Source organism: Cyanistes caeruleus, chromosome 11 (assembly GCF_971803275.1).
Source record: "Cyanistes caeruleus chromosome 11, bCyaCae1.hap1.1, whole genome shotgun sequence".
NCBI classification, from domain to species: Eukaryota; Metazoa; Chordata; class Aves; order Passeriformes; family Paridae; genus Cyanistes; species Cyanistes caeruleus.
This window is the reverse complement of record NC_141711.1, coordinates 21,492,662-21,516,411: the sequence shown is the minus strand read 5'-3', so window position 1 is coordinate 21,516,411 and position 23,750 is coordinate 21,492,662. Positions and strand designations below refer to the sequence as shown.

At 47.3% G+C, this 23,750-nt stretch overlaps 2 protein-coding genes across 8 annotated transcripts in view; one reads left to right on the top strand and one right to left on the bottom strand.

The window, feature by feature from the left end:
- LOC111942221 (uncharacterized) overlaps nt 1–23,750 on the top strand; it is a 101,125-nt gene that overhangs the window by 22,859 nt on the left and 54,516 nt on the right. The gene's annotated exons all lie outside the window — the stretch shown is intronic.
- LOC147651118 (uncharacterized) lies at nt 14,728–22,151 on the bottom strand. Of its 7 annotated transcripts, none has more exons than XM_086846514.1 (16): nt 22,008–22,151; nt 21,637–21,912; nt 21,218–21,309; nt 21,031–21,132; nt 20,627–20,751; nt 20,388–20,550; nt 20,195–20,301; nt 19,865–19,978; nt 19,600–19,718; nt 18,351–19,447; nt 17,755–18,040; nt 16,737–16,863; nt 16,218–16,288; nt 15,918–16,005; nt 15,133–15,215; nt 14,728–14,917 (listed from the first exon to the last, which is right to left on the bottom strand). In XM_086846514.1, the coding sequence occupies exons 2-10, from the start codon at nt 21,677–21,679 to the stop codon at nt 18,405–18,407; spliced, it is 1,908 nt and encodes a 635-aa protein (XP_086702640.1). In that variant the 5' UTR covers nt 21,680–21,912; nt 22,008–22,151; the 3' UTR covers nt 14,728–14,917; nt 15,133–15,215; nt 15,918–16,005; nt 16,218–16,288; nt 16,737–16,863; nt 17,755–18,040; nt 18,351–18,404. The 7 variants fall into 7 exon arrangements, with proteins under 7 accessions (XP_086702640.1, XP_086702639.1, XP_086702641.1 ...); XM_086846513.1 differs by having other exon boundaries at nt 18,359–19,447; nt 22,008–22,091; XM_086846515.1 differs by having other exon boundaries at nt 17,755–18,037; nt 18,359–19,447; nt 22,008–22,065.

The window sequence follows — 23,750 nt, the reverse complement described above, 5'->3', positions numbered from 1 at the left end:
ACACATTCCTCTTGGGTTTGCCCACAAAGGAAGCCCAAAACTTTCTTTCAGAGCAGGGTTTTTTGACAGGTCTGTTGGATTTGCAAGACAGGAGAAGACTGCCTGGTAACTCCGTGGGAACATTCAGTAAAGAATAACTTCTCTAAAACAAGCAGGTTTATTTGTCTGTAAAACTTGTATCCCTTTTTTCCCCCCACTCTGCTTACCTTTGCAGTATTAGTGACAGGTGTCTACACATACCTTCTCTGGCTTTTCCTCAAGTACTCAAAGCACTGTTGGTGAGATAAGGATCATTTTTTGAAAGATGCTTTTTTATTCCCCTGTGGTGGTTTTAAAGCAGCAACTAAAAAATCAGTAGAAAACTTACTTATTTCTTGCTGTGAGATATAGATTAGAACAAGAGCAAAACAGGGTTAAAACTTAAAATGAATAAAGAAAGTTTATTAACAAAACTACAAGAATAAGAAAACCAAAATAAAAGCTCCAGAAAACTCCTTTTTCTCCCACTTCCCAACCATTCCTTTGTTTACATGACAACATAGAGACAAAAAACTTTGGAACTTTGGTGTTTAAAGCAGTCCCAATTCCTGCTAGAGTCTTTTCATCAGCCTTTGTAGAGGAACAGAAGTCTTCTTCTGCAAATCCATGGAGTTTCTCACGAGAAAACTATTTCTGTTATAGCTTTCTATTTCTCTGATGCCAGCTGACCAAAAATCTGTCATCAGTCCTCTCCTCCCATTTCACATCACTCTGAGGTGTGTATGGGTCCATGAGTCTAGGGATGTCATTTTTAAGGATGAGTTATTCAAAGGCAAAAGTTCTCTTCATCTGTCTCTGTGAGCTTCTCTGGAAACAGAAGTTTTCTCCTTGCCTCAAGCGACCCCGAATCTTCAACTGTTACTTCTTCCCCTCTCTGTTCCAGCACTTCAATGTATCACAATTACTCCACCTTTTACTCAAAATCCACACTTTGAACACTCCATTCCTCCCAATATACTCTGTCATGAATTAAAGGAGCTTTTTCAGAACACTACTGTCCATCTCCATAGCTTTAACAGAAAAATATTTCAGCTTATAAAGCATCTCCTTATTCTCTCTTCCTCATCTAAAACTTAACTCTTTTCTTCACTGTCTTTGATGGTTTTATGATGTCTTTTTTCATGTTGATTGTCTCTCTCTCTCTGGGAAAAAGGAGTAATCTGTAAGTCTCATCCAGGTAGTAAAAGAGTCAAAGTCTTGGAAAGCTGCAGATGTTCATGGTGTGAGGTTTCAGTTCAGCAGCAGAAACTGCAAACCCAGTCAGGCCGGCCGGCTCCGTTTCTCTTCCCCCCGCCCTCTGCAGCCTTGTCCGGCCTGGACGGGGGAGGGGGAGGAGGCTGAGACAGAGCCTGTTACCTCTTCAGAATCAGGAAACCAAAGAGAGCAAGAGAACCCTGGCTTTACATCTTAAGGTGGTGTTCACAAGTTGATCTCACTTCTCAATGGATAAAAGCAACGCCAATTCTCAGAAATGACTAATAATTGGTCAGAAGAAAAAACTCCCATCAGCCACCAGCAGCTTCAACTTCCTTAGCTCCCAAAGCTGTCTTAAAGGTAAAGTCACCCCATGACAATAAGAGAAAAAATGTAAATCTATGTGCATTAGCCAATAGTAATTTGCTTAGCCTGCAGATCCTGGCAAACCCTATAATAGGTGTGCTAAAGATAGAAATAAATGGTGTTCACTTTTACTTCTGTGAAGAGTCGTGAATAAGCTGGTGGTCTCTCAATATTGGGCGCTCTGAACGGGACCCTGCGGGCAGGGGGGCTTCGGCGTTGGTGGAGCGGATCTGAGCGCGGATAGACGCTACCTCGGATTGGTACCGGACAGGCAACCTGTGCGCGGTGAGACGTGGTGCTGTAAGACGTGGAATTGGAATTCAGGTTGCTGGGGGAGACCGAGTGCGGAGGAGTAAGTGAGGGGGCGCGATCCTCCCCCCGCCGTGCGCCGCCAGCATGGAGGTTGAATTTGCAGCGGCAAAAAAACTGCTTCTGAGTATTCTCGTTAAACGAGGTGAAGCAGTCAAGGAAAAGGACCTGGAAAAGCTCGTTGTGTGGGCTTAAAACCATGGGCACTTGGCAGTGCCCCCTCTGCTCTTTGCAGTTGGGGAATGGACGGATAGAAGGGCTCTGATGTGGGAAGCAGCAATCATTGGAAAGAGTAAAGACGTAATAGCGCTCAGTTCGATATGGAAAATTGTGTTAAATACCTTAAGGGATATGAAGGCAGAGTCCAGAGTCGTAGCCGCCGCTGCAGAAGCCATGGCACATCCCGAAACGCACGTGCCACCACAGTCACCTCCTGCCACATCAATCAGCCGTCTGGGAGCTTTCTTTGGGGTTGGGCACGTTTGGCCAGCGAAGGGGTTCACAGGAAGGCAGTGTAGCACCGTATCGGAAATTTTAAAAGCTCAGGAGTGTGCCAGGGCAGGCAGGACCGTGGCAGCAGAGCCCAAACCTGAAGTTACTCCGCCGGATGTGGATGTAGAAATGACTCATCTCTGGAAGGAGATGGCGCCAGCCCCAGGCAGGCACAGCCTCACACGTCATCAGAAATCAAAGCCCCAATTGCCAGCCCCCATCTACTGTTCACTGGGGAAAGCTGCAGGACGTCCCTCTCCCCCCTTGGCGTGTTGATACATTCAACAGACAGGCAACCACCGGCAGCAGATGAATCAGTCAATTGTAATGGTGCATCTAAAAAAGATCTATTAGGGAGGCAACAACAAATAAAACTGTCATTCTAATTAGGAACGGCAAAAAGAACGACACAGACTCTCAAGGGAGTCAGAACAGGAGAATTCCTCTAGTTTATTGCTCTAGGCTTGTCTTATAGACAGATACATGGAAAGTATAGAAAGGAAACTCTTATTGGTTAGTAAAGTGCTACATTACCATCATTGATCAGTGGGGCACAACACCCTCTGACTCTCTCTTGCAAGGAAAACAAGGGGACAGACAAACAGCACTTGGCAGTTGTTTTCTGTCTCTGAGGATTGTTTTGAGATCCTCCTATGAATTTCTCAGGCTAGCTTCTCAGGCAGGACTGAGAGGCCATGGGGCCTGCAGCTTGCTCCAAAGCTAGCATCCATATAAAACAGCTCATGCAACAGCTGCAAGCTCAGATTGAGCAGACACTACGTGCAAACAAAGTCCAGCGGTATCAAGAGAAAGCAGCTCTGCATCAAACACCGAAGCAGCAGGGAGAGTCTGTTCAGCTACGGCAGGATGTGATACATCCTGAACTATTTGCTTCACTTTTGGACACACTCTTAACACTACAATCTTACTTAAGTTCCAACTTTATTACCCTGGAAGAAAAGAAGCCAAATTTAGATTGGTTTCTACCCAAACCAGGAGGACATGGGGGAGCACCGAGGTGTGTGCAGAGAACAAAGGCACCCCCAGGGCAGAGGCAGAGCAGAAGAAGCTCCAAGGCCACGCTGGACAATTGCAGGAGCAGCTGAGCAGAAACAGGTGGCTCGGACAGTTTCAAAGAGAGACAAAATAGCCCAAAAATCTCAAACTATATGGTATCTAGTTGGAAATTCATCACTGTAATTAAAAGTTGATAAGCTGCAATGGTCACTGTTGTTACCACCTGGCCCTGAGAGGCTTTTCGTATAACATCACCTGCTTTTGTAAAATCGTGCCCTTTTTCCTCTATCTGCAAACAACGAGAGAGAAATTGAGAGAAAGAACTGCATGTGTTATAGTTAACTTTGTGAGGTATTTTCTTTCTCTCCGTTTTTCCTCTCTGCGAGAGTATGTGGGGGATGACAAAGAAAGATAACAGCAGAGCTGCAGCAGCAGCAGAGCGGGCAGTCCACCGCCCCCCGCTCCCTCTCTAAGAAAACGCACCAGGTTAGTACCCAGTTTGTTAAAAAGTCACGATTCACTGGTTTTTTCAAATGTTTTTATGTAGCCTGTTAATTTTGTGTTTCAAGTAATTATGAGTTTATGCAGTTGCAGTTTTTAGAGTCTTAATGGAGAAATTATTGTGATTCTTTGAAAGTTTAAAAAGGCCCCTTTTCAAAAGAAGGGGTTAAAGGTGAATATTAACAGAAGTTACCTTGCAATAATTAGCTTTAAAACCTAAGGTTAAAATATTGAATGATTTACAGCTCCTAAGAAATCAAACTTCCAATTAATGTTATCTACAAAAGAGATTTTTGGTTTAAAAAATAATTAGTTCACAGAACTTTACTATACAAGAGAAAGTTAAGTTAAAGCATATATTACCCATTTGCTTGCTTTGTCCACAATTTTAATAAGGTCATTTCAATGGGAGTCATTTTTTTATATGAAACACATATAACTGCATATATACCAATTTGGATTTTGGATTTCAATTAAGAATTGGACTTGATGTTTCTGAAAAGTGCTACAAAAGCTGAATGGCAACTTGCCAAATCCTGTGTTGTTGTGGTTTTTCTCTAGAAAACCGCACTTTAAAATCCTAACCAACTTAAGCATATACTAAGCAAATTCCTGTTATGAATAAATATTTTTAGTAGAATTTGCAGTTATTGTGAGTTATTATCAAAGCTAGATGACATAGAATTGTGATGTATTTGTTACATTTTTATAATCTTTATAGTGAATCCATGTTATTGTTATATTGTGTTTAAAAGGTATATATCAAACTTTTAGTTGCCTTTTTGTAGGAACAGAATAAGGTTAAGTTATGTTTTTATTTAATATAGATTGTTAATAGAATTAAGAAAAGTCAAGTTTTAGTATGTTTAGGCTTGAATGTTTTTAAGTTAAGTTTTATAACTTAGATATTCCTTTAAGGTTAAGTTTTATTATTTCCTTTTGTTATAATTAATTTTTATTAGGTTTAAATATGGTTTAATTTGAATTGTTTTGGTTTTTTGGAGACACTTGTCTAAACTGCAAAGTATAGTTATTTTCCTAGAGAGATGAAGATAGCTACAATTAAAACAGCTGTGATAGAACACTGGTGAACCTGCTTGTGGATAGAAGTGAATGCAGTCTGTGACACCTTGACTTCATTGGGAGTTCTATTGGTTGTTGCAATTGCTGCAGTTTTTGTTTGTTATAGCTTTCTTATTTTTCAGTGTTTCCAGAATTCCAAGAAAATGTACCATTGCTGAGAGTCAGCTGCCATGGGAGAGCTTCAGATTAAACCAACTGCTGAATGGTTGAATTGGTCTGGTACCTGAGGCTTCTGATCATTTGCTTTGTACAAATGCATTTTAACAGTTTGCTGTGCTGTAAGTATCTCATAGCTTCTACTATTGAGAACCTTGTTTTAAAAATGAGTTAAGAGACATCTTTCCAGTTAAAAGCCTAGGTCCTGGCCAAGCCTTGACTTTAGCAGGACAAAATGTTTGCCAACAGATCCAGATGTTTTCTGCACCAAATCACTATTTGAGTCAGTTTTTGACTCGGCAATTTGACCCTATTAATATGACAGCTGGATCAATTTTGAAGTGAGCTTGGAGAATCATTTCTGGAGGTGGTTGTCCAATCCTTCACTGAGTTTTTTTGGCTTTTGTTTATTTGCAAACTATGGGATGCTGGTGCAGTGTTTTAGTAGTTAATAGTAGTTTCATATTACATATATGTTATTAATAATGTTTCTGATTTGATTGATTTTTAACTGCTATAAGTTTTTATTCATTGTGTATATAGTTTTGTGTTAATGTTGATGTGTATAACAGAAGTACATCTCATTTTTATTTATTTATTTATTTTTAAATGGGGGAAATTGATACCCTAAAAGCATTTGATTAGTATAATTCATTAACTTCAAGGGGAGAAGTGTCTGTGTTTTGTTGACAGGTTCAAAAAGGTCACCTGTCCATCTGACCAGACTGTCTGCCTCTGAACACACGAGATCCAGTGAACAGAGAAGTCACCACACAACCTTGGTACTCCAAACAAGATCAGAAGTGGAGCTGTCAGGACACAGTTATGTCTGAACACTACACAGTTTGCCAACAGAAATTTTATGTTATTATCATGATGTTGTGTCTCTACCAATTTTTTCAGTTATCTTTTGTTTTAAGATTTAGAAGGATGTGAAGAACAAGCTGAACATCGATGCCCTCACTCAGTCACCAATCAGCTGACAGCTGACATCACGGGAGCAGTGAACGTTCCAAGACTGAATCGTGTTCAATCATAGTCTGTTTGTGAGGGAAATTCTGTAGAAGATCTAAGAGTCTAGAGACTCCATCTAACTGTTTATAAAGGAAATTGTAGTTGTGTGTTTACCCTTTCAGCAAATTGCTTTCACTCTTAGACTACATATATACCAGAGCACGTGTGTTAAAAGTAGTTAGATAATAGTTTAAAATAAAGAGTTTAGCCTGTGTAGTAATTGTTATATTAGTATAAAGGATAAGTATTCCTCCTTCAAGAGTTAATGTGAGCATATTTGAATGTTCATTTAACATTAATGCCTTAATTGTGAGTCTGCAGGCATGGTGTCATTTGCATGGAACACACTGCTTATGGTAATTGTGCTGTGTATAGTCCCAGCTGTCTGCTAACTGACATCCAAAAGTGACAGAACATTTGGGTCACTCTGGCACACTTGAGTGGCCAAAATGTCGATGTGTTTTAGCCTAGTCACACCTGGAGATCCTTTTCACACCTGTCTCACAGGAGTCCCTGAATGGGATCCTCAAGCATTTAAAGGTTTAGTTAGTAAAGAGACACGACTGAATCGATTGGCAATGTCGCAAGAGTGCAGTCGCACTGTTGGCTTCACATCAAGACAACTTGAAGCCTGTTGGCAAGCAAAAATTATCAAAGTTCTTAGTATTACCACAGAGCCCCCAGAAGAATTAGGCTTGTTAGGTTTCACCAATACCTCAGGTGGATGGATAATACTCGAGCCCCTGACATAAAGCCATTCCAACAAAGTAATGCAACACTGGGTTACACTCAATCCTATAGTTGATCTCATTACTCACACTGAAAGTAAAGCCTTTTATTCATGGTGCAATCTCACAGGACAATTACCAAGGCAATTACCTAGTTCAATATTCCTAATCTGTTGAGGTAGAGCATAGAGTGCAATTCCTGCTAGTCCATATGAAGGACCCTGTTATCTTGGGAAATTTACTTTGCTCCATCCAAGCTTTCATCAATTGCTGAATGTAACTGATAAAATAAAAAACATCAAACGGTCAAAGCGAAGCCTGAATGAATTACAATGTAATGATGTTAGAGACCCTGACTTTTGGAATCATGTTATAATATGGGCAGCGTCCTTCTTCATTCCAGGAGCAGCTGCTGCTAAAGGATTAGCAACTCGAAAAAGGCTCGCTTGCTGGACTAGAAAAGAATTCTACTAAACATCCACAATGTTAAGTGAACTTTCAGCTGATGTGAGTAGTGTACATCATGCAATATTATAAAATTGAGCTGCAATCGACTTTTTGCTCTTAGCACAAGGCCATGGTTGTGAGGAGTTTGAAGGCATGTGCTGCTTGAATCTTACTGATCATTCAGTTTCCATCCACAAACAACTACAACAGCTACAGGATGGGTTACATGCCCTGAAAGAAGATAGTGACACCATTGGAAGTTGGCTCACCAGCTGGGGCATCACTGGATGGTTGAGTCCTCTTGTGCTAGAAGGGGGATGGAATTTGCTTATAGTGTTAATTGGGATGATACTTTTAAGTTGTATGTTATCTTGTCTTGGCAAAAATGTAGAACGAGTCGCATCCAAAGCCTGGTTTGTGCAAAAAGAGAAACGGGGAACTGTAGATAATATTCTAACAGAAGGTGGGCATGAAAGGCCTGTCTGCACAAACCAGCCTCTGGAATAAGTCGTGATATTAAAGGCTAAAGTCCTTGAAACTTTCCTGCAGAAGAGAGAGTAAAGTAAAACAATATCCTTGTGTACAGGAGAAAAAATGTAAACCTGTGTGTATTAGCCAATGGTAACTTGCTTAGCCCGCAGACCCTGTAGAACCCTATAAAAGGTGTGCTAAAGATAGAAATAAACAGCGTTCACTTTTCCTTCTGTGAAGAGCCGTGAATAGCTGGCAGTCTCTCAATACACCTCTGTCCCTCCATTGGGAACAACGAGAAGAACAACACAGACTCTCTTGTGCATTGAACAGGAGAGCGAGGTTTATTACCTCAGATCTTCTTTTATAGACCGATACATGAAAGTACAGACAGGTACAACTCTTATTAGTTAGTAAACTAACACATCACCATCATTGGTCAGTGCGGTACACCACCCCTCAACCTTGTCTTGCAAGATAACAAGGAACAGACAAACAGCACCTGCAAGGCTGTCTTCTATCTCTGAGGGTTGTTTGAATTCCCCCTTACGATTTCCCAGGCCACTTTTTTCAGGCGAGACTGAGAAAGTTATGCGGCCTGCTTTTCCACAGGCACTGTGCTCCCTGCTTTTGCTCACAGTTAGCATCCATACACCGCTGCCAGAGAAGCTGTCTTTTCCACCAGAGGAACTTGAGATAGTTAAAGAGAGTGGGGCAGAGGAAAGAGGGGGTAATTGGTTTACAAGGGATAGTAAGCAGTGGATACCCAAAGCTCTAGCTTTACAGTTGTTAAAACAATTTCATGAAGGAAGTCATTGGGGCTCCCAAGGAATAGCAGAAGCCTTCCTCAAAATGTACGCTGCTGTGGGTCTTTTTACTCTGGCAAAGCGAGCTATTGAGGGGCATTTGATTTGTGCTAAAAACAGTAACAGAGTTACAATGAAACTTGCCAGGGGAGGGAGGCCTTGGCCTGTACATCCCTTCCAGAGATGCCAGGTAGATTTTACTGAAATGCTTCGAGTGGCAAGATTTAAATATCTTCTGGTAATAGTATGTCTGTTAACAGGGTGGCCAGAAGCGTTTCCAGACATTTCAGCAGCTACAAGATCCGTTATTAAAGTATTTTTGGAACAAATAATTCCAAGCTATGGGACTGTGGAGGCAACAGACTCAGATAGGGGCACTCATTTTACAGAAAAATTTCTTAAAGGAGTAATGACTGCTTTAGGGATACAATGGAACCCCCTGGCACCCCCAGAGTTCGGGCCAAGTTGAACAGATGAATGGGGAAATGAAGAAACACATTCTGAAGCTGGTGATAGAAATTTAGATGCTGTGGGTACAGCTCTTGCCACTGGCTTTAGTAAGAATAAGTATGGATGCTAACAGTGAAGCAGGGAGCATAGTGCCTGTGGAATAGCAGGCCACATACCTTTCTCAGTCTTGCCTGGGAAAGTGGCCTGTGTGATAAGCAGAGACCCTTTTGTTTGCCTAAACATGTAGATACGATGCTTTGCAAAACTATGCTTTGTGGAATCAGGATGAGGTTGAAGGTTGCTACTGACGCTTGCATAAATCACTAACGGCCTTGCGAGCTTTCTTGAATTCCAGAAAGTCACCAAAGATAAGCCTTAACAGAAAACAGTGAAGAAAGATCAAAAGGATAAGACTGAAGAAGACCTATGATCTTCATCCCGCGACCACCAGAAGGCAGAAAAAGACCCCCTAACAACCGGAGACACATGCGCAGAGATGCCAGAGAAAGGACACGTAACCCGGAAGGCGGGTTAAAAGGGGGAATACAGAAACCAGCGGCGCGGCAGTTTCGCAGGGCGGGAACTCTCCTGCTCCCCTGTCGCCCAGTGCTGATCTTTTGCTTATTGCTTGCTTGCTGTAATTAATAAAACTTTTCTCTGATTGAACCATATCACTCTTTTTGAGTGAATTCATAACAGCCTGGGAATTCATAAAGAGGAATTCAAACAATCCTCAGAGATAAAAGACAGCCTTGCAGGTGTTGTTTGTCTGTTCCTTGTTTTCTTGCAAGACAAGGTTGAGGGGTGGTGAACCCCACTAAACAATGATGGTAATGTGTTAGTCTACTAACCAATAAGAGTTTTCCTTTCTGTACTTTTCCCTTATCGGTCTATAAAGAAGACCTGAGGTAATAAACCAAGAGAAATTCTCCAGTTCGACTCCACAAGAGAGTATGTGTCGTTCTTCTCGTTGTTCCCAATTTTGCGACAAATAAGGGCCAGACCCAGGGGGGATATTCAACTATCTCCCTTTGAATTGATTGGAAATCCTTACCCTTGTAATTCTCCGCCTGGGGCAGGGCTAAAGATAAGTGATGTATATTAAAAACAGTTTGTGGCCCAGATACTGACTCTTGTGAAATCTCTTCAACAGGAAACTCAGCTGGCACAGACCTTGCCTTTGGACTTTGCTGTTCACAACATCCAGCCAGGAGACCGGGTCCTAGTTAAGGAGTGGAAAGAAGCACCACTGGTGGTTAAGTGGCTTGGACCTTTCCAAGTGTTGCTGTCCACAGAAACAGCTGTCAAGAGAGCTGAACACAGGTGGACCGATCGCACTTGGGTCAAGATCTCTGAAGCCTTGGAGATTTGGACATCTCAGCTGGAGGAGAAGGATGGGAAGCTGTGACTGACACTCCACAGAAGTGGACCAGAGCAGGAGCCAGTGCGTCGACATCAGGGGGAGCCCCGAGTGCCTCCCCACAGACTGCCTGCTGAAATAGTTTGTGTGGGCATCCCTTCTCTCCAACCTCCAGTCATTAGAGGCCAATCCTGGCTGTCATGGCTTTCTTTATGTTAAGGTGTTTCTGTGCCTTCCCTCACCACAGGTGGTGCAGGAGACAACATGAAAGTGAAAATTAGGTGGGGAAATTAGATGACACCATTAGAATGTTTCTCTTAATAATCTTACCTTTATACTGTCAGGCTGGGGCTAAAATTGGGAAAATAATTTTTTAACCTTAGGAGAAGAAGTAGCAGAAACCTTTAACCTTAGCAATTGCTGGGTCTGCAGAGGCCCAGGGGAATCTGAAAACTGGCCATAGGTGGCCAGCCCAGTCAAACCTTAATAGTGGGTTAGCACCCTGGATGAGGTCCATAATAGAAACAAGATTTTGGGATGAAGAAAGAAATCCATGACAGCTTCATTCTTCTGAAAGAGGCATTTATTGTCTAAATAGAACAGGAAGCATATACAGGAGAATGGGACATGTTTCCATGGTTACCTCATGAGCTATAGATTAAACAAATGCTTTTTTGTGCTGCAGCAACTCTGACCTTTTTACCATGCATCATCCCTTGCTTAGTAGAAATAATTCAACGTGTGATCAAAGAGATGCAAGTATTAGCCATGCCTACTGATCCAGAGATGGCTGCAAAAGGATAGAAATTGATGTCACTGCAAATAATTGCAAAATCAAAAAAAGACCCAGGAACAAGAAATTAAGTCAATGATAACTAAAGTTTGTAAAGACAATTATTAAGAAAAAAAAGGAGAGGGATTGAGAGGAATAACAGATTTGTCTTTACAAATAAGCTGTGGGTCTGCTGGTAGGTAAAACTAGCACTGAGAGATAAAAGAATCAATGGGAAAGATTCCACTGATTGATGAATGGAAAAAAGATATTTGCCTTTACAAACAAATTGTAGGTTTGCTGATAAATGAAATTGGATATTGAAAGATGAAAGAGACAATGGGGAAACACCATAAATTCCTAAGAATTAAAAATGAAGAGGGAGGGTTATACATTAGAGGGGAATCTTAGGTATCAGGGGATTTAGCAAAATATGGATATGATCTAGTATCAATATCCAACTGGATGGACAAAAACTCTCTAATTGTTTTAATTAGAAAGGATATGTTTAATTAGCGCTGGACTGGTGCTGGGTCATCCCTAATGTGCACGCAGCCCTGAGTACAAATGGTAATTGGCTTTGATTTACAAAATTATTGAATACAAATACATATTCATAACTCAGTTACCACCCACTCTCCATTTCTCATGTTAATGAGGAAAAAGGAAATTAAGCACGCCTGGTTTGTTCTTTGAAATAAGTCGGTGGTCTTTTTATGAGCAGTGGTCCTGGAAGGGAGGAAGGAATGCGTCTTGACCTTCCTACCTTTCAGGGTAAGATGACAAATGGGCCAGATGGGCGTCTGTCTGCGCTCTTAGTTTCTTGTTTTAGTGAGTCTTTCTGATTTACTCTTGTCTTTATCAGGTTTTCTGTTTTCTTTCTTAAGCCCAACTGAGTCAGCGTCTCCATCTTCTACCCTTGGTAAGGCCTCCCCATTTGCCCTTGGTGTCTTGGTTTTAGAAGACAGGTGTCTGCTAGGGAGGGCAGGAGCCTCCCTTGGAATAAAAAAATGTAGACCCCCTCCCTCCAAATTATTGTAATTCTGAAATCAAGGGGCCTCTCAGGCAGAGATCTGGGGATAGGAATAACAGTTCTTTACTAGTATTTATAACAAGGCAAACAAACAACAATAACTACAGCATTAGCAAGAAAACAGAACCAGGGACCCCGTGGCAGCTTTCTTGGCCGAGACGGGAAGGGATGGAGGAGAGGCTTTGCTTCACAAACCCCCTCGGGCGGGCAGTCCCGGTACTCCTGCAGGGCTCTGAGGAACAGTCGGCTGGAACAGCAGGGATGAGCAGAGATCCCGGAGCACTGGCTGAGGTGTAGGGAGACACCATCGCAGGATGACACATCCTGGTCATCCCCCGATGTGTTATCCATCCCCCAACGTGTCTCAATGCATCCCAATGTTCCACCAGGCACATTGGGCCTCCAGTCCAGCATTCCACTGCCCTCCAAAGTAGAGGCCAGACCCCCAGAAAGAAAGGCCAACCATGCAGCTGGCTGTGGGACAAAGCCACAGCCACATGGAGCCTCTGGCACAGGAGCCTCCTCCACCAGCTGGCTCTGAGGGCTGAGAGCCAGCAGCAGCCCCATCCTGCGCCCTGCCCTCAGCCCTTGGGCCGCTTGGGGAGGCCTCGAGGCTGCCGCTGATGGGGCTGCTTGGCTCATTCCAGCACTGCTGCGTCTGTGGCCAAAGCAGGGCCACCATCATGTGCTGGAGGGAAAACTGTGGCACATGGGAGTGTGACAGCTGTGCTGGTATCCGCACGGGTATAAGGCCAAAGAGCCGGGTGCCCCTGGGCTGGAGGCAGTGCCCAGGCTGGGCTTGGCAGAGCCTGTCTGCTCCCTGGGGGCTGGGGGCACTGCTCTGGCCTGGCCGAGGCCTGGGGAGCCCTTGGCCATCCCGCTCGGCCTTAGAGCCTGCACTTGTGAGCCAGAGTTCAATGTCCCCAGCCTGACCAGACACTCAGGGCTGGAGCCTTCCTGTGGTTACGCAGAACCTGAGGCCATCAGAATCTGCCTCTGCACGCTCCACCTCCAGGGGCCAGCAACCGCAGGAGCCCCCAACATGAAGCATACCAAGAGTCGCTGCCATCTTGCTCTCTGGAGAGCAGCAGCTGCAGCACACAGAGTGAGGCAATAGCAGGGTCAACATACAGCAGCTCCCCAGGCCATGGGCACCATGAGCAGTGCCTGTTGTAGTTATAGTAGTTGTAGTAGTAGCAGTGTTAATAGTAGTACTTAGCAGCCTCAGCACAGTTATAGACATGCTGGGCCAGATCACTGGGGAAACAGCTCCTTCCAGCAAAGGAAAAACCTCCCAAGTGTAACCGACATTAAAAAGGGCCACCTTCATAATTTTGCAAGTATGTTAAACTCTTTACCAAGCAGTCAGCTATTCCTTTGTGCAGTTCTAACAATGTAATGCTGGGATTTGATACAGTTGCCCCTCAAATACCCCAGGTAAAGGGAGCTGAGTGCTTTGATTCCAGGGAAACCATGAGTAAGTATTAAGAGAAGTATGCTGCTATGTAGCAGTTCTGTAGTTAGTCGAGAATTCTTCCTTTCTGCCATGGAGGGAGAGGACTTGCACGTGGAGGACACCATGGTGTTCCTGCACAGGGACTCACCACTGACCAGAATCATGTGTGACAGGGAGCAGGAGGGCCCTGATGGCAGGGAGCCAGGTGAGGGCAAAGCAGCCCTCCCACAGCCTGGCCCAGGGGCTGTCAGGGTGGCCAGCGTGGGGCCCAGAGCAGAGGCCGGGGCAGGCAGGAGCTGCTCAGCCAGGCCAGGGCTGGGAGCCTCCTTCCTCCTCAAGTGGGGCCCAGCTGGGCCAGGGGGCAGCTGTTGGGAGCCCCGTGCCCGCAATGGCCGCTGCTCTCCAAGGCCTCCAGCCCTGCCCATCAGCCAGGCACGCAGGCAGGGACAGAGCAGCCCTTGGGGTCGATGCTGCGGGCTGAGAGCCCCACAGAGCTGCTCATGCCCGCTGCCATTGCCTCTGTCCCCTGCAGCATGCCTGTTGTGTCGTTGTGTAAAGGCCGACCCCTGCGTTTCCCCAGGCCCTGGCAAGTGCCCCTGTGCTGCTCCTGTGCTGCCCAGGGCACCCACAGGTGTTGCTCGTGCCTGACAGCGACCAGAACCAGCACGGAGTGTGACAGCTCTGTTGCTCTGGGCACGGCTGTCAGGCCAAGCCCCCTTTTGGCAGAGCCCGTAGGCTCCTGGAGGGCTGGGGGCACTGCTCCGGCCCAGCCTGGCCCAGGCCTGGGAGGCCTTTGACATTGCTGATTGCCCTCACAGCCTCCAGGGCTGAGCCGGAGCTCAATGGCCCCAGCCTGACCGGACAGTCTGGACTGGAGCCTTCCCGTGGCTCCCCGGAACCCGAGAGCATCAGCGCCAGCTCAGAAACACTGCCTAACTGGGTTTGCCAATATTGTTTCTTGTTAGATCCTTGAAAGGATTTAAAAGGTAAAGTTGTTTGGCAACTTCTTCAAGGAACAAATAGGACACGATTCTTTTCAAGAAAGGGTTTATTAGTTTGGGTTCAGTTTCCGTTTGGAATTCTTATGCTTCCTTAGACGATCCAGAAATTAATGAAAATCTAACATATTCCTAGGAGAAGTTTTTGAATCCACTACTCGCAGAAGTCTCTAAATTCACTGTTTCTCTTAAACACTTCCCTTACATCTAGTTAGCTAGCTGCTCCTGTAACATACAGAGATGCAGTGGTTTACCTGGCTGGACATCACATCATGTTACACACACCAGTATACTAACAACCTTTTGTTCCCTGACAGTTACAAAGCTTCAGGCTCTTCTGGAGGTCCTGAATTAGTTTTGCATGCACATCCATAGCCGTGTTCCCTCCCCATGCCCAGCATTCAGCCACAGTTACCAGGGAACAGATGTTCCATACTCACCTCAAACAATAATCTACATCTGTCTTCCCAACCCACTTTTTCTTCACTGAGCTCTACAGATCTACAAAATAACTCTGGGCCCTCTGCACAAAACAAAACACAACACCAATCAGTAGGGTTCAACCCTTCTGATTCTGCTGCTGCTCCCAACAATCATGAATGAACAACACAACAGTCAAGTCAGAAGCTCTATTCTTCACGTCCCTCCTATTCTCTTGCCCCCCACCACATGTCGGCTCCAACAGAACTGTTCCCTACTGCAGCCTGGTGTACTAAGAAAAATGAAAGGCAGCAGCTGTCTCCCTGAACCTGCTGAAATCTAAATTGCAGTGAAACAGCAGCTCTTGCATTAAATGCTCAGCAGCAGGATCCCACAGCTGCCCCCAGAAGCGCTGCTTCCAAGGGCTGAGATCTCCATTCTAACACACCCTGTAAATCAGACAGGCTGGAAGATTGCAGGGCAGTAACTGTATGAACACAGCCATACATTTCATCAGCGTTATCTAACAAGTCTCAAGAAACAAACGTCATTTAAGCCTGACTTGAGACTATATTCTACAAAATAGAACAAGCAATTGGCAGCCTGTGTAATTTTTGGGGGCTGTGTATGTTTTCTTTTGTTGTTGTTGTCTGTTTTTAAATCGAAAATTCACTGGCTTCAGAAGAGAAAGCCCCAGATTCATTAGGATGAAGAACCGCACGCACATATGTCACTGACAAGAGCACTCGGCATTCCTCAGATTAACACCAGAGAGACAGGAAAAAGTTAAAGGTGATAGACCTACCTGAAAGGATCCTAAATGTCTCAGTAACCTGTCTAGTGACTATATTTTTGCTAAGCTCTACAAGTTCCTATAGCTATGAGGCAATTATCTGAAAGAAAGGAAAGACAGAAAGCTGCTCAGCCTTTATTTTTTACCAGGACTCTCTCATGGGATCTACCACAACTTTGACCACAGGAAAGCATGGCAAATTTTGACTACAGAGCATTCATAACCAGGCAGCATTTTTTCCTCCTTACTCAAGTCCAGTAAGGGTTTAAAAGGGAAAAATATACAAAAGGGGCTGAACAAGTTGTGTCGTACCTCTTAGGCGTTCATCATCTATGGAGAAGAAGAAAATTCTAGCACTCTCTGTGCGTGGTAGAGAAAAAACCCTAGACAAGTACAAAGGGGTTTTAGCATCCTAAAAGGTCCTATCAAATCCCATGAGCATGAGTTAGAGCTGTAGTGCCTCAGAGAAATGGTATACATGGAAGAGCTCTACTCCATAGTATGCAAATAAAGCCTTCTATTAAAAAAACCCACTTTTTACAAGAAAACTGACTGTGTCTTTGCCTTTTGGCAAAACTCAGTTTGGGGTTGGCCAAACCAAAACAACCCAGTCAATTTCTTGTGCTCAACTTCTCTCTCTTCACATTCAACTTCACATCCAATGGGCTGCTGGGACTCTGGACTCCACACAGCACCAATGGTTTTTCAAGATGACTTTCCTTGCTCAGAGGTGTGCAGTGTCAGTTTCCCATTTCCTCAGTGCTGCCATTCATATTCCCACAGCATCCAACTACTACAGCCAAGTAGACAACAAATACAAATGGAACTTGCCTTTCTTGGTGCTTTTCAATTTCTGACATCTCAGGCTCATCAGCACTCTCAGAAGTGATGTCTTGGAAATGTGAATCCTCTTGCCACCTGACTTTTTCCAGTTTTATCGTTCCAACTGTGTGAGGCTCTGCAAAACCAGCACCAAAAGAGAAAGCAAACCAAAACCAGATTATTTCTCTGCTTGCCAGGAAAAATTCCTTCTTTCAAGTGAAATATGTACACTGGAGAAGACAGATTTAGGAAGGACAGAATCTTCTCCTCCCTGATTTTCTGAGCTGTAGCTCTGCTCCAGGATTTTCCACTTTGTTCAAGGTATCTCCTATGTATTCTTCAACATTTATCATCGCATCCAGAAGACAGTGAATAGCTTCTGAATTCAGCACAAGTGTGGGGGGCTTGTTGCTTTGTGTTGTTTGTTAATATTTTGGATAACTTGGCATGGCTTCCTTTCATTCCTATCTGACTGTGACTTGATTAAATATTCCTTCATCTTCATTTCATAAGGCCTTATTTTATCTGAGCTTAGGACACCCCAATGATCCTTCAGTGTCATTCAGTTTCACTTTTCTGAAGGTCCAGGAATAGAATTCGGTAACTAACGGAATGGTCATGGAGCTTGGGGTCAACTCCAGGATTTTGCTCCTCCCTCTACCTTAACACCCATTTTCCTTAAAATCCTGTTGTGTTCCATGTAACTTGGTATGACTGCTGTGTCACCTTTGTCCCTGTTTGAGAACTTTAGGGCATGACAACAAGCTTTTTCACCACTCTGCAAAAATCCCAATGCCTTCTCAAGGCGTGCCTCTCAAAATTCCTGAGATGCAAGCAGGTGTTACCTCTCATTAATCTCCCACAACCTTGGCAAGTAGCAATGAAGATCAAAATGCTTCAGCATAAGTACTGACTTCTGCTGCTGATCATCCTCTGGATTATGACCTTCTTTACACCATCTTGCTCTACAGTGCCTGCCAGAAGCCGTTCCTTAGAAATGGCTCTGTTAGGAGGGTTCTGCTGTTACCTTCTTTGATGCCCAACTCCTCTGTGTCTCCAAAGAAGGAAAACTTGAACGCACTCGACTCCTGAGTTCTGTCTTTTTCAGGCAAAGGTCTCGGACATTCGTCTGGGGCAGAGTCCAGCGCATCCTCTTTGTCCCAGGCTATTTCCACGGTCTTTTCTGGTTTGATCTTTGAAGGTCCAATCAAGTCTTTAAAATCAGCAGCAGTGTCACAATCGATTTCTCCAGACACTTGAGGCAGTGTCTCACTCTCTACTTTCTTCTTCTGCTTCACTGAAGGAAGGCTCTACTGAAATGAGTTGGTTTAAGGATAGCAACTCAGCACACGGCCTTTTCAAAGACAGCTTCCCTAAGAGCCACCTTTCTTTTCATGTCTCCCTAAACGTATCCAAGCCATTAAGGATTGGTTCACTTTCAAGGGTAAGAAGTGGGGAAATATCTGTCTAAAGGCACCAATGAGTGTCCTTTTTAATTAGCTATGTCCTTAAGTGGCTTTTCCCTTAACAATACACGATAACAGAAACCAAGAATCATAGAAATGCCAAGAGCTAATTCGGGTTTTCCCACAGACCTGCAAATCTCAAGGTCCCTGTACTGACCTTCTCACCTTCACTTACAGCAGCAAACGGAAGGACTAGAAAGAAAAGATGACACTACGTGCTGCTGTTAGAGGTCCAAGTTGAGGCCCGACGTGGCTGGCGGGAGCGGTTGCTCCAGCGCGACGTCCCCGATGGTGTCCCCCTGCGCCTGGGCGTCTCAGCACTTGCTGCTGTCCTCCTGCTCCTGTCCTGGTGACTCCTGGATTGGACAGGTTGATTTGAGGCTCGACGTTGCAGGCGGGAGCGGCTGCGTCTGGGGGACGTCCCTGAGGATGTCTCCCTTCGCCTGGGCCTCTCAGCACTTGCTGCTGTCCTCCTGCTCCTGTCCTGGAGACCGCTGGACCGGACAGGTTGGTTCAAGACTTGACGTGGTAGGCGGGAGCGGCTGCGTCTGGGGGCTGCCTGCGATGGTGTCTCCCTTCGCCTGGGCCTCTCTGCCCTCGATGTTGTGCTGCTGCTCCTGTCTCGGCGACTCCTCGACCGGGCAGGTGGACTCTGGGCCTGAGCTTCCTGGCGGGATCGGCTGAGTCTGGGGGCTGCCCGCGATGGTGTCTGCCTTCGCCTGGGCCTCTCTGCCCTTGATGTTGTCCTGCTGCTCTGGTCACAGTGACTCCTTGACCAGACAGGTGGACTTAAGGCCCGAGCTTGACAGCAGAAGCAGCTGCATCTGGGGGAAGCCTGTGATGGTGTCTCCCTGCGCCTGGGCCTCTCAGCCCTTGGTCTTGTCCTGCTGCTCCTGTCATGGCGACTCCGTGACCGGACGTGTCGATTTGAGGCCCGACTCTGCTGGCGAGAGCGGCTTTGCCTGCGGTCAGGCCCAGCACATCTGGAATGGACCCTGTCCTCAGGGTCCATGGAGCTGCTGTGTCTTGGCCTTGATGTGCTTGGGCTGCCGCTGTCTGCCAAGGATGAGGCTGCACGCCGGGGGCTGCTGTGGCTGCTGGCCTCCGGAGATGGAGAACGGGGAGCCAGACCCGATGACACTGGGGTGTTGGAGGTGGGGCTGATGGCCTCAGATTCTGAGAGGCCCTGAGAAGACTCCAGTCCTGACTGTCCGGTCAGGCTGGGGCCATTGAGCTCCGGCTCATCCCTGGAGCCTGTAAAAGCAAACAGGAATGTCAAACAGGCCTGGACCAAGCCATGCCCGACCAGAGCACTGCCCCCAGCCCTCCAGGAGCCCATGGGCTTTGCCGTGCCCAGCCTGGGCACTGGCCCCAGCCCAGGGACACCCGCCTGCTTTGCCTCATACCCATGTCGAGACCAGCACAGCTGTCACACTCCCAGTGGGTTGTCCTCACTGTCAGGCCAGAGCAGCACCTGTGGGTGCCCTCGGCAGCACAGGAGGAGCACAGGAGCAGCTCCCAGGGCCTGGGGAAGCAAACGGGTTGATGGCTCTGAAGACAAAGTGTCCCAGCATGGGATTGTGCAGCCGAGCTCCTCTGGCTCCTTCTGCTTTGAGCCCTTCCCGAGACACAGGTTCCCTGCAGAGCCCCGGGTGCAGCTTCCCAACTCACCCCTCTTCCTCTGCCTCCTCCCTGCCTCCTGGGTAAAGGCATTCCCTGGCATTGCACCTGTTGTGCCTCTCTCCTAGATCTGCAAAGCCATTGTTGTCCTCCCATGTTGGGTCTCTAATGGAGAAAGGAAAAGCTGATGTGTTTCTGCTGCCCTGACCCCATGGAGGTAACAGGGTGTCCCTGCTCTTCCTCCAATGCTTTTCCAAGTCCCGTGAGAAGCGGAAGTCCAGACTCCCTGGATGGGGCAGGGTCTGGACTTCTGGGGCAGGGCCTGGCACAGTACAGCACTGGCACCCTCCTGTCTTGTGAGCCCCGCAGAACGACACCAACCTGATGGGGGTTCGGATCCCCAGAAAGAACATTTCAACAAGGAAATCCTCATGATCTCTGCAGAGGGGGCAGCGAAAGGAAAAAAGACCAGCACACATGGCCTGTCCCTGCAGGGCAAACAGAAGCAGTGTGAGCCAGGCCCCGGTGCTGCTGAGCACCTGCTGTGTCCCAGGCCTGAGGGCATGGCTCCCACCTGGAGGCAGTCCCTGTGGAACCAGGCTCTTTTGCATGTTGGGCACACGATGGTGTTGAAGGTCTTTCTATCCTCCACTGGCTCCATGCAGATGGGGCATTCGGTGCCCGGCTCTGGAGTCACCTGCACGTCCTGCTCTGGACGGTGCTCAGGGCAGTAGGACCTGGGGGCAAAGGGATGGGCATAATGAGAAAGTCTTGGTCCTTCCCTGGGGGTGGCCAGAAGGGGAGAGGGGCTACCTGAATGGGGCAATGTACTGTGTCACACAGCCGCCCTCCTTGGCACAGGGCAGGTGGAACCATCTGTCGCAGCCTTCCCTGCAGCACATGATGGTGGCCCCGCTCTGGCCACAGACACAGCAATGCTGGAATGAGACAAGCAGCCCCATCAGCAGCAGCCTGGGGACCTCCCCACGCAGCCCCAGGGCTGCGGGCAGGGCGTAGGATGGGGCCGCTGCTGGCTCTCAGCCCTCAGAGCCAGCTGGTGAGGGAAGCTCCTGTGCCAGAGGCTCCACGGAGCTGCTGGGAGCCAGACTTTGTCCCACAGCTGGCTGCATGGCCGGCCTTTCTTGCTGGGGGTCTGGGATAAGTTCTGGCCAGCCTCTCCTGGCACAAATGTCCCTGCTCTTTTGCCAGGCTCTCACCTTCTGTGCCGCCCTCCTGACTGCAAGTTGGATTTCTTGAGGCAGAAAACCCAGGAGTCCAACATGTTTCTTGGCTTGCTGGAAAAGCAGTGTGGCAAAATACTGCAGAAAATGGGAAGAGCTGATGAGGACAGGGTGGCAGGGACTGCCCATTGCAATGCGGGAGGGAGTGCCTGGAGCCACTCACCAGGCAGAAGACGTGGGCACAGAGCCCGTGTTTCTCCCGTTTGTCGCCGCAGATGTCCGGGTCAGCCTCTACACGGCGACACAACACGCATTCTGCAGGGGACAGAGCCAATGGCAGCGGGCATGAGCAGCTCTGTGGGGCTCTCAGCCCGCAGCATCGGCCCCAAGGTCTGCTCTGTCCCTGCCTGCATGCCTGGCTGATGGGCAGGGCTGGAGGCCTTGGAGAGCAGCGGCCATTGCGGGCACGGGGCTCCCAACAGCTGCCCCCTGGCCCAGCTGGGCCCCACTTGGGGAGGAAGGAGGCTCCCAGCCCTGGCCTGGCTGAGCAGCTCCTGCCTGCCCCGGCCTCTGCTCTGGGCCCCACGCTGGCCACCCCGACAGCCCCTGGGCCAGGCTGTGGGAGGGCTGCTTTGCCCTCACCTGGCTCCCTGCCATCAGGGCCCTCCTGCTCCCTGTCGCACATGGCGGCTGTCAGCGCTGAGTCCCTGTGCAGGAACGCCGCTGTCTCCGCCAGGTGCTGGTCCTGTCTCTCTCTGTGGGAGAAAGAAGAGTGATGGGAGTTTGGAGAACAGGCCCAGAGCTACAAGGGCGCTACTCCCTGGTAAGCCCTGCGTGAGCCCTGCTCCTGTCCGCCTTCTGCTCCCGTCGTCGCGTTCAGGAACACCGCGGTCTCCTCTGGATGTTCCTGCGCTGATTCTGGGAAGGGAGAGGCAGGTGAGCCTGCAGCACAGGCCCAGAGCCCCAAGGTGTGGGGCCCCTCTGGTCCCTGGGCAGCTGCTTCCCTGCCTTACCTTCTCCTCCCGTTGCCAGGTCGCACTGACACACGGCCTGAGCCCAGCCTTCCCTTTTGGGGCTTTGGTCGCACGCGTCACAATGGCCACTCTGACATCAGCATCTTGCTCCCAAGATTGAGGCAGCCATGGCTTCACATGCCCGGCAACCACTTGAGGCCACCCCCTTGGGAACCGAGGTTCTGAGATGGTTCCAAGCCTTTGGTCAGCACGGAACCAGGCCAGAGACTCCTGCAGCAAGTGCAGGGTCCAATCCCAGGCCCCAGGGCAGTCATCAAGGGTGGCACTGTAGGCAGAAAGGTGCTGTTCAGGCACGGCCACGCCAGGGCTCCTGCCCCTGACAGTCAGTTGCCCAGAGAGCTTGTGCAGAGTCTCTTGCACTGCACAGATTCTAAACCTGCTCTTGGTGAACCGACGTTTTCCTCAAGACTTCTCTGCAGTAAACTGAGATGAACTTGATTTCATGCCCGTGCTGATCACCGTTGGGAACAGGAGATAAAGCTGGGGACCACTGCAGCTGCCTCCCAACCTCAATTCTCCTGTCATCTAACGATCTCATGAATTTGACATTTCATATTAAGTGGAAAAATTAGTATTAAGCTCCTTAGAAAGCTCATTCTTTACATTGACGCAATGGAAACCCGGGAAATTCAATGAAAGATTACCTTGTATCTGACTGGAGAGCATGCAACAGTACCCAACTCGGGAGTCAAGTGTTTTTCCCACATTAAAGAACTTTGTCAGTTTGGTCCATGCTTTCCTTCTAGCAAATATTTTGAAAAAAGTCAAGACATGACACATAAAAACAGTTCTTGTAGAGTTTTCGCATTCACGCCTTTGCAAACACGCTCCTGCAAAGTCCAGATCATTGACTGCTAGAACAGTCAGCAGGATCACAGGGAAACAGGGCAGGGGCTGACAAGCAGAGATACCCTGCACCTGCCTGATGCTGGGGCACCGGGAATTCATCCATGTTCCTGTTTCCAGGGGAGAGCCCCCTTGGGTGGAAAACAATGCCTTCACTGAACTAGGAGGGAGGCACAGCAGGTGCAATGCCAGGGAATGCCTTTACCCAGGAGGCAGGGTGGAGGCGGAGGAAGAGGGGAGCGTTGGGAAGCTGCACCCGGGGCTCTGCAGGGAACCTGTGTCTCGGCAAGGCATTGAAGCAGAAGGAGCCAGAAGAGCTCAGCCATGCAATCCTGAGCTGTGGACACTTTGTCCTCAGCACCAGGAACCCGTTTGCTTCCCCAGGCCCTGCGAACTGCTCCGGTGCTGCTCCCGCAAGTTATGCATCGACACACAGCCACCGACTCTTCCTCAACCCTTTTCAGCACCACGCAGTAAAATGTTGTCACTGCTGCACAACCTAATTACTAAAAGTCTAATTATTCAAAGTCCTGCAAAGAAGCAACTTACATTCAAAGCATACACACCAAAAATCCCAAACCCTGGTACAAATCTTGAATTGACACAAGAAACATGTTCCTATTCAGAAACACAGGCTAACACTTTTGGCCAATATTTTTTCCTATTAGATCTTTGAATGGATTTCAAAAGTAACATTGTTTGGCAAGTTCTTCAAGGAACAAGCAGGAAACACATGTGAACTCTAAAAGAAGATTTATTGGCTTGCTTTCACATTCCTTTTGGAAACCCTATGCTTCATCCAGCATGCCAGAAAATGGTGAAAATCCAACTTCATATTACGAGAAGTTTCTGAATTTGCAGTTTGCCTCAAAGACT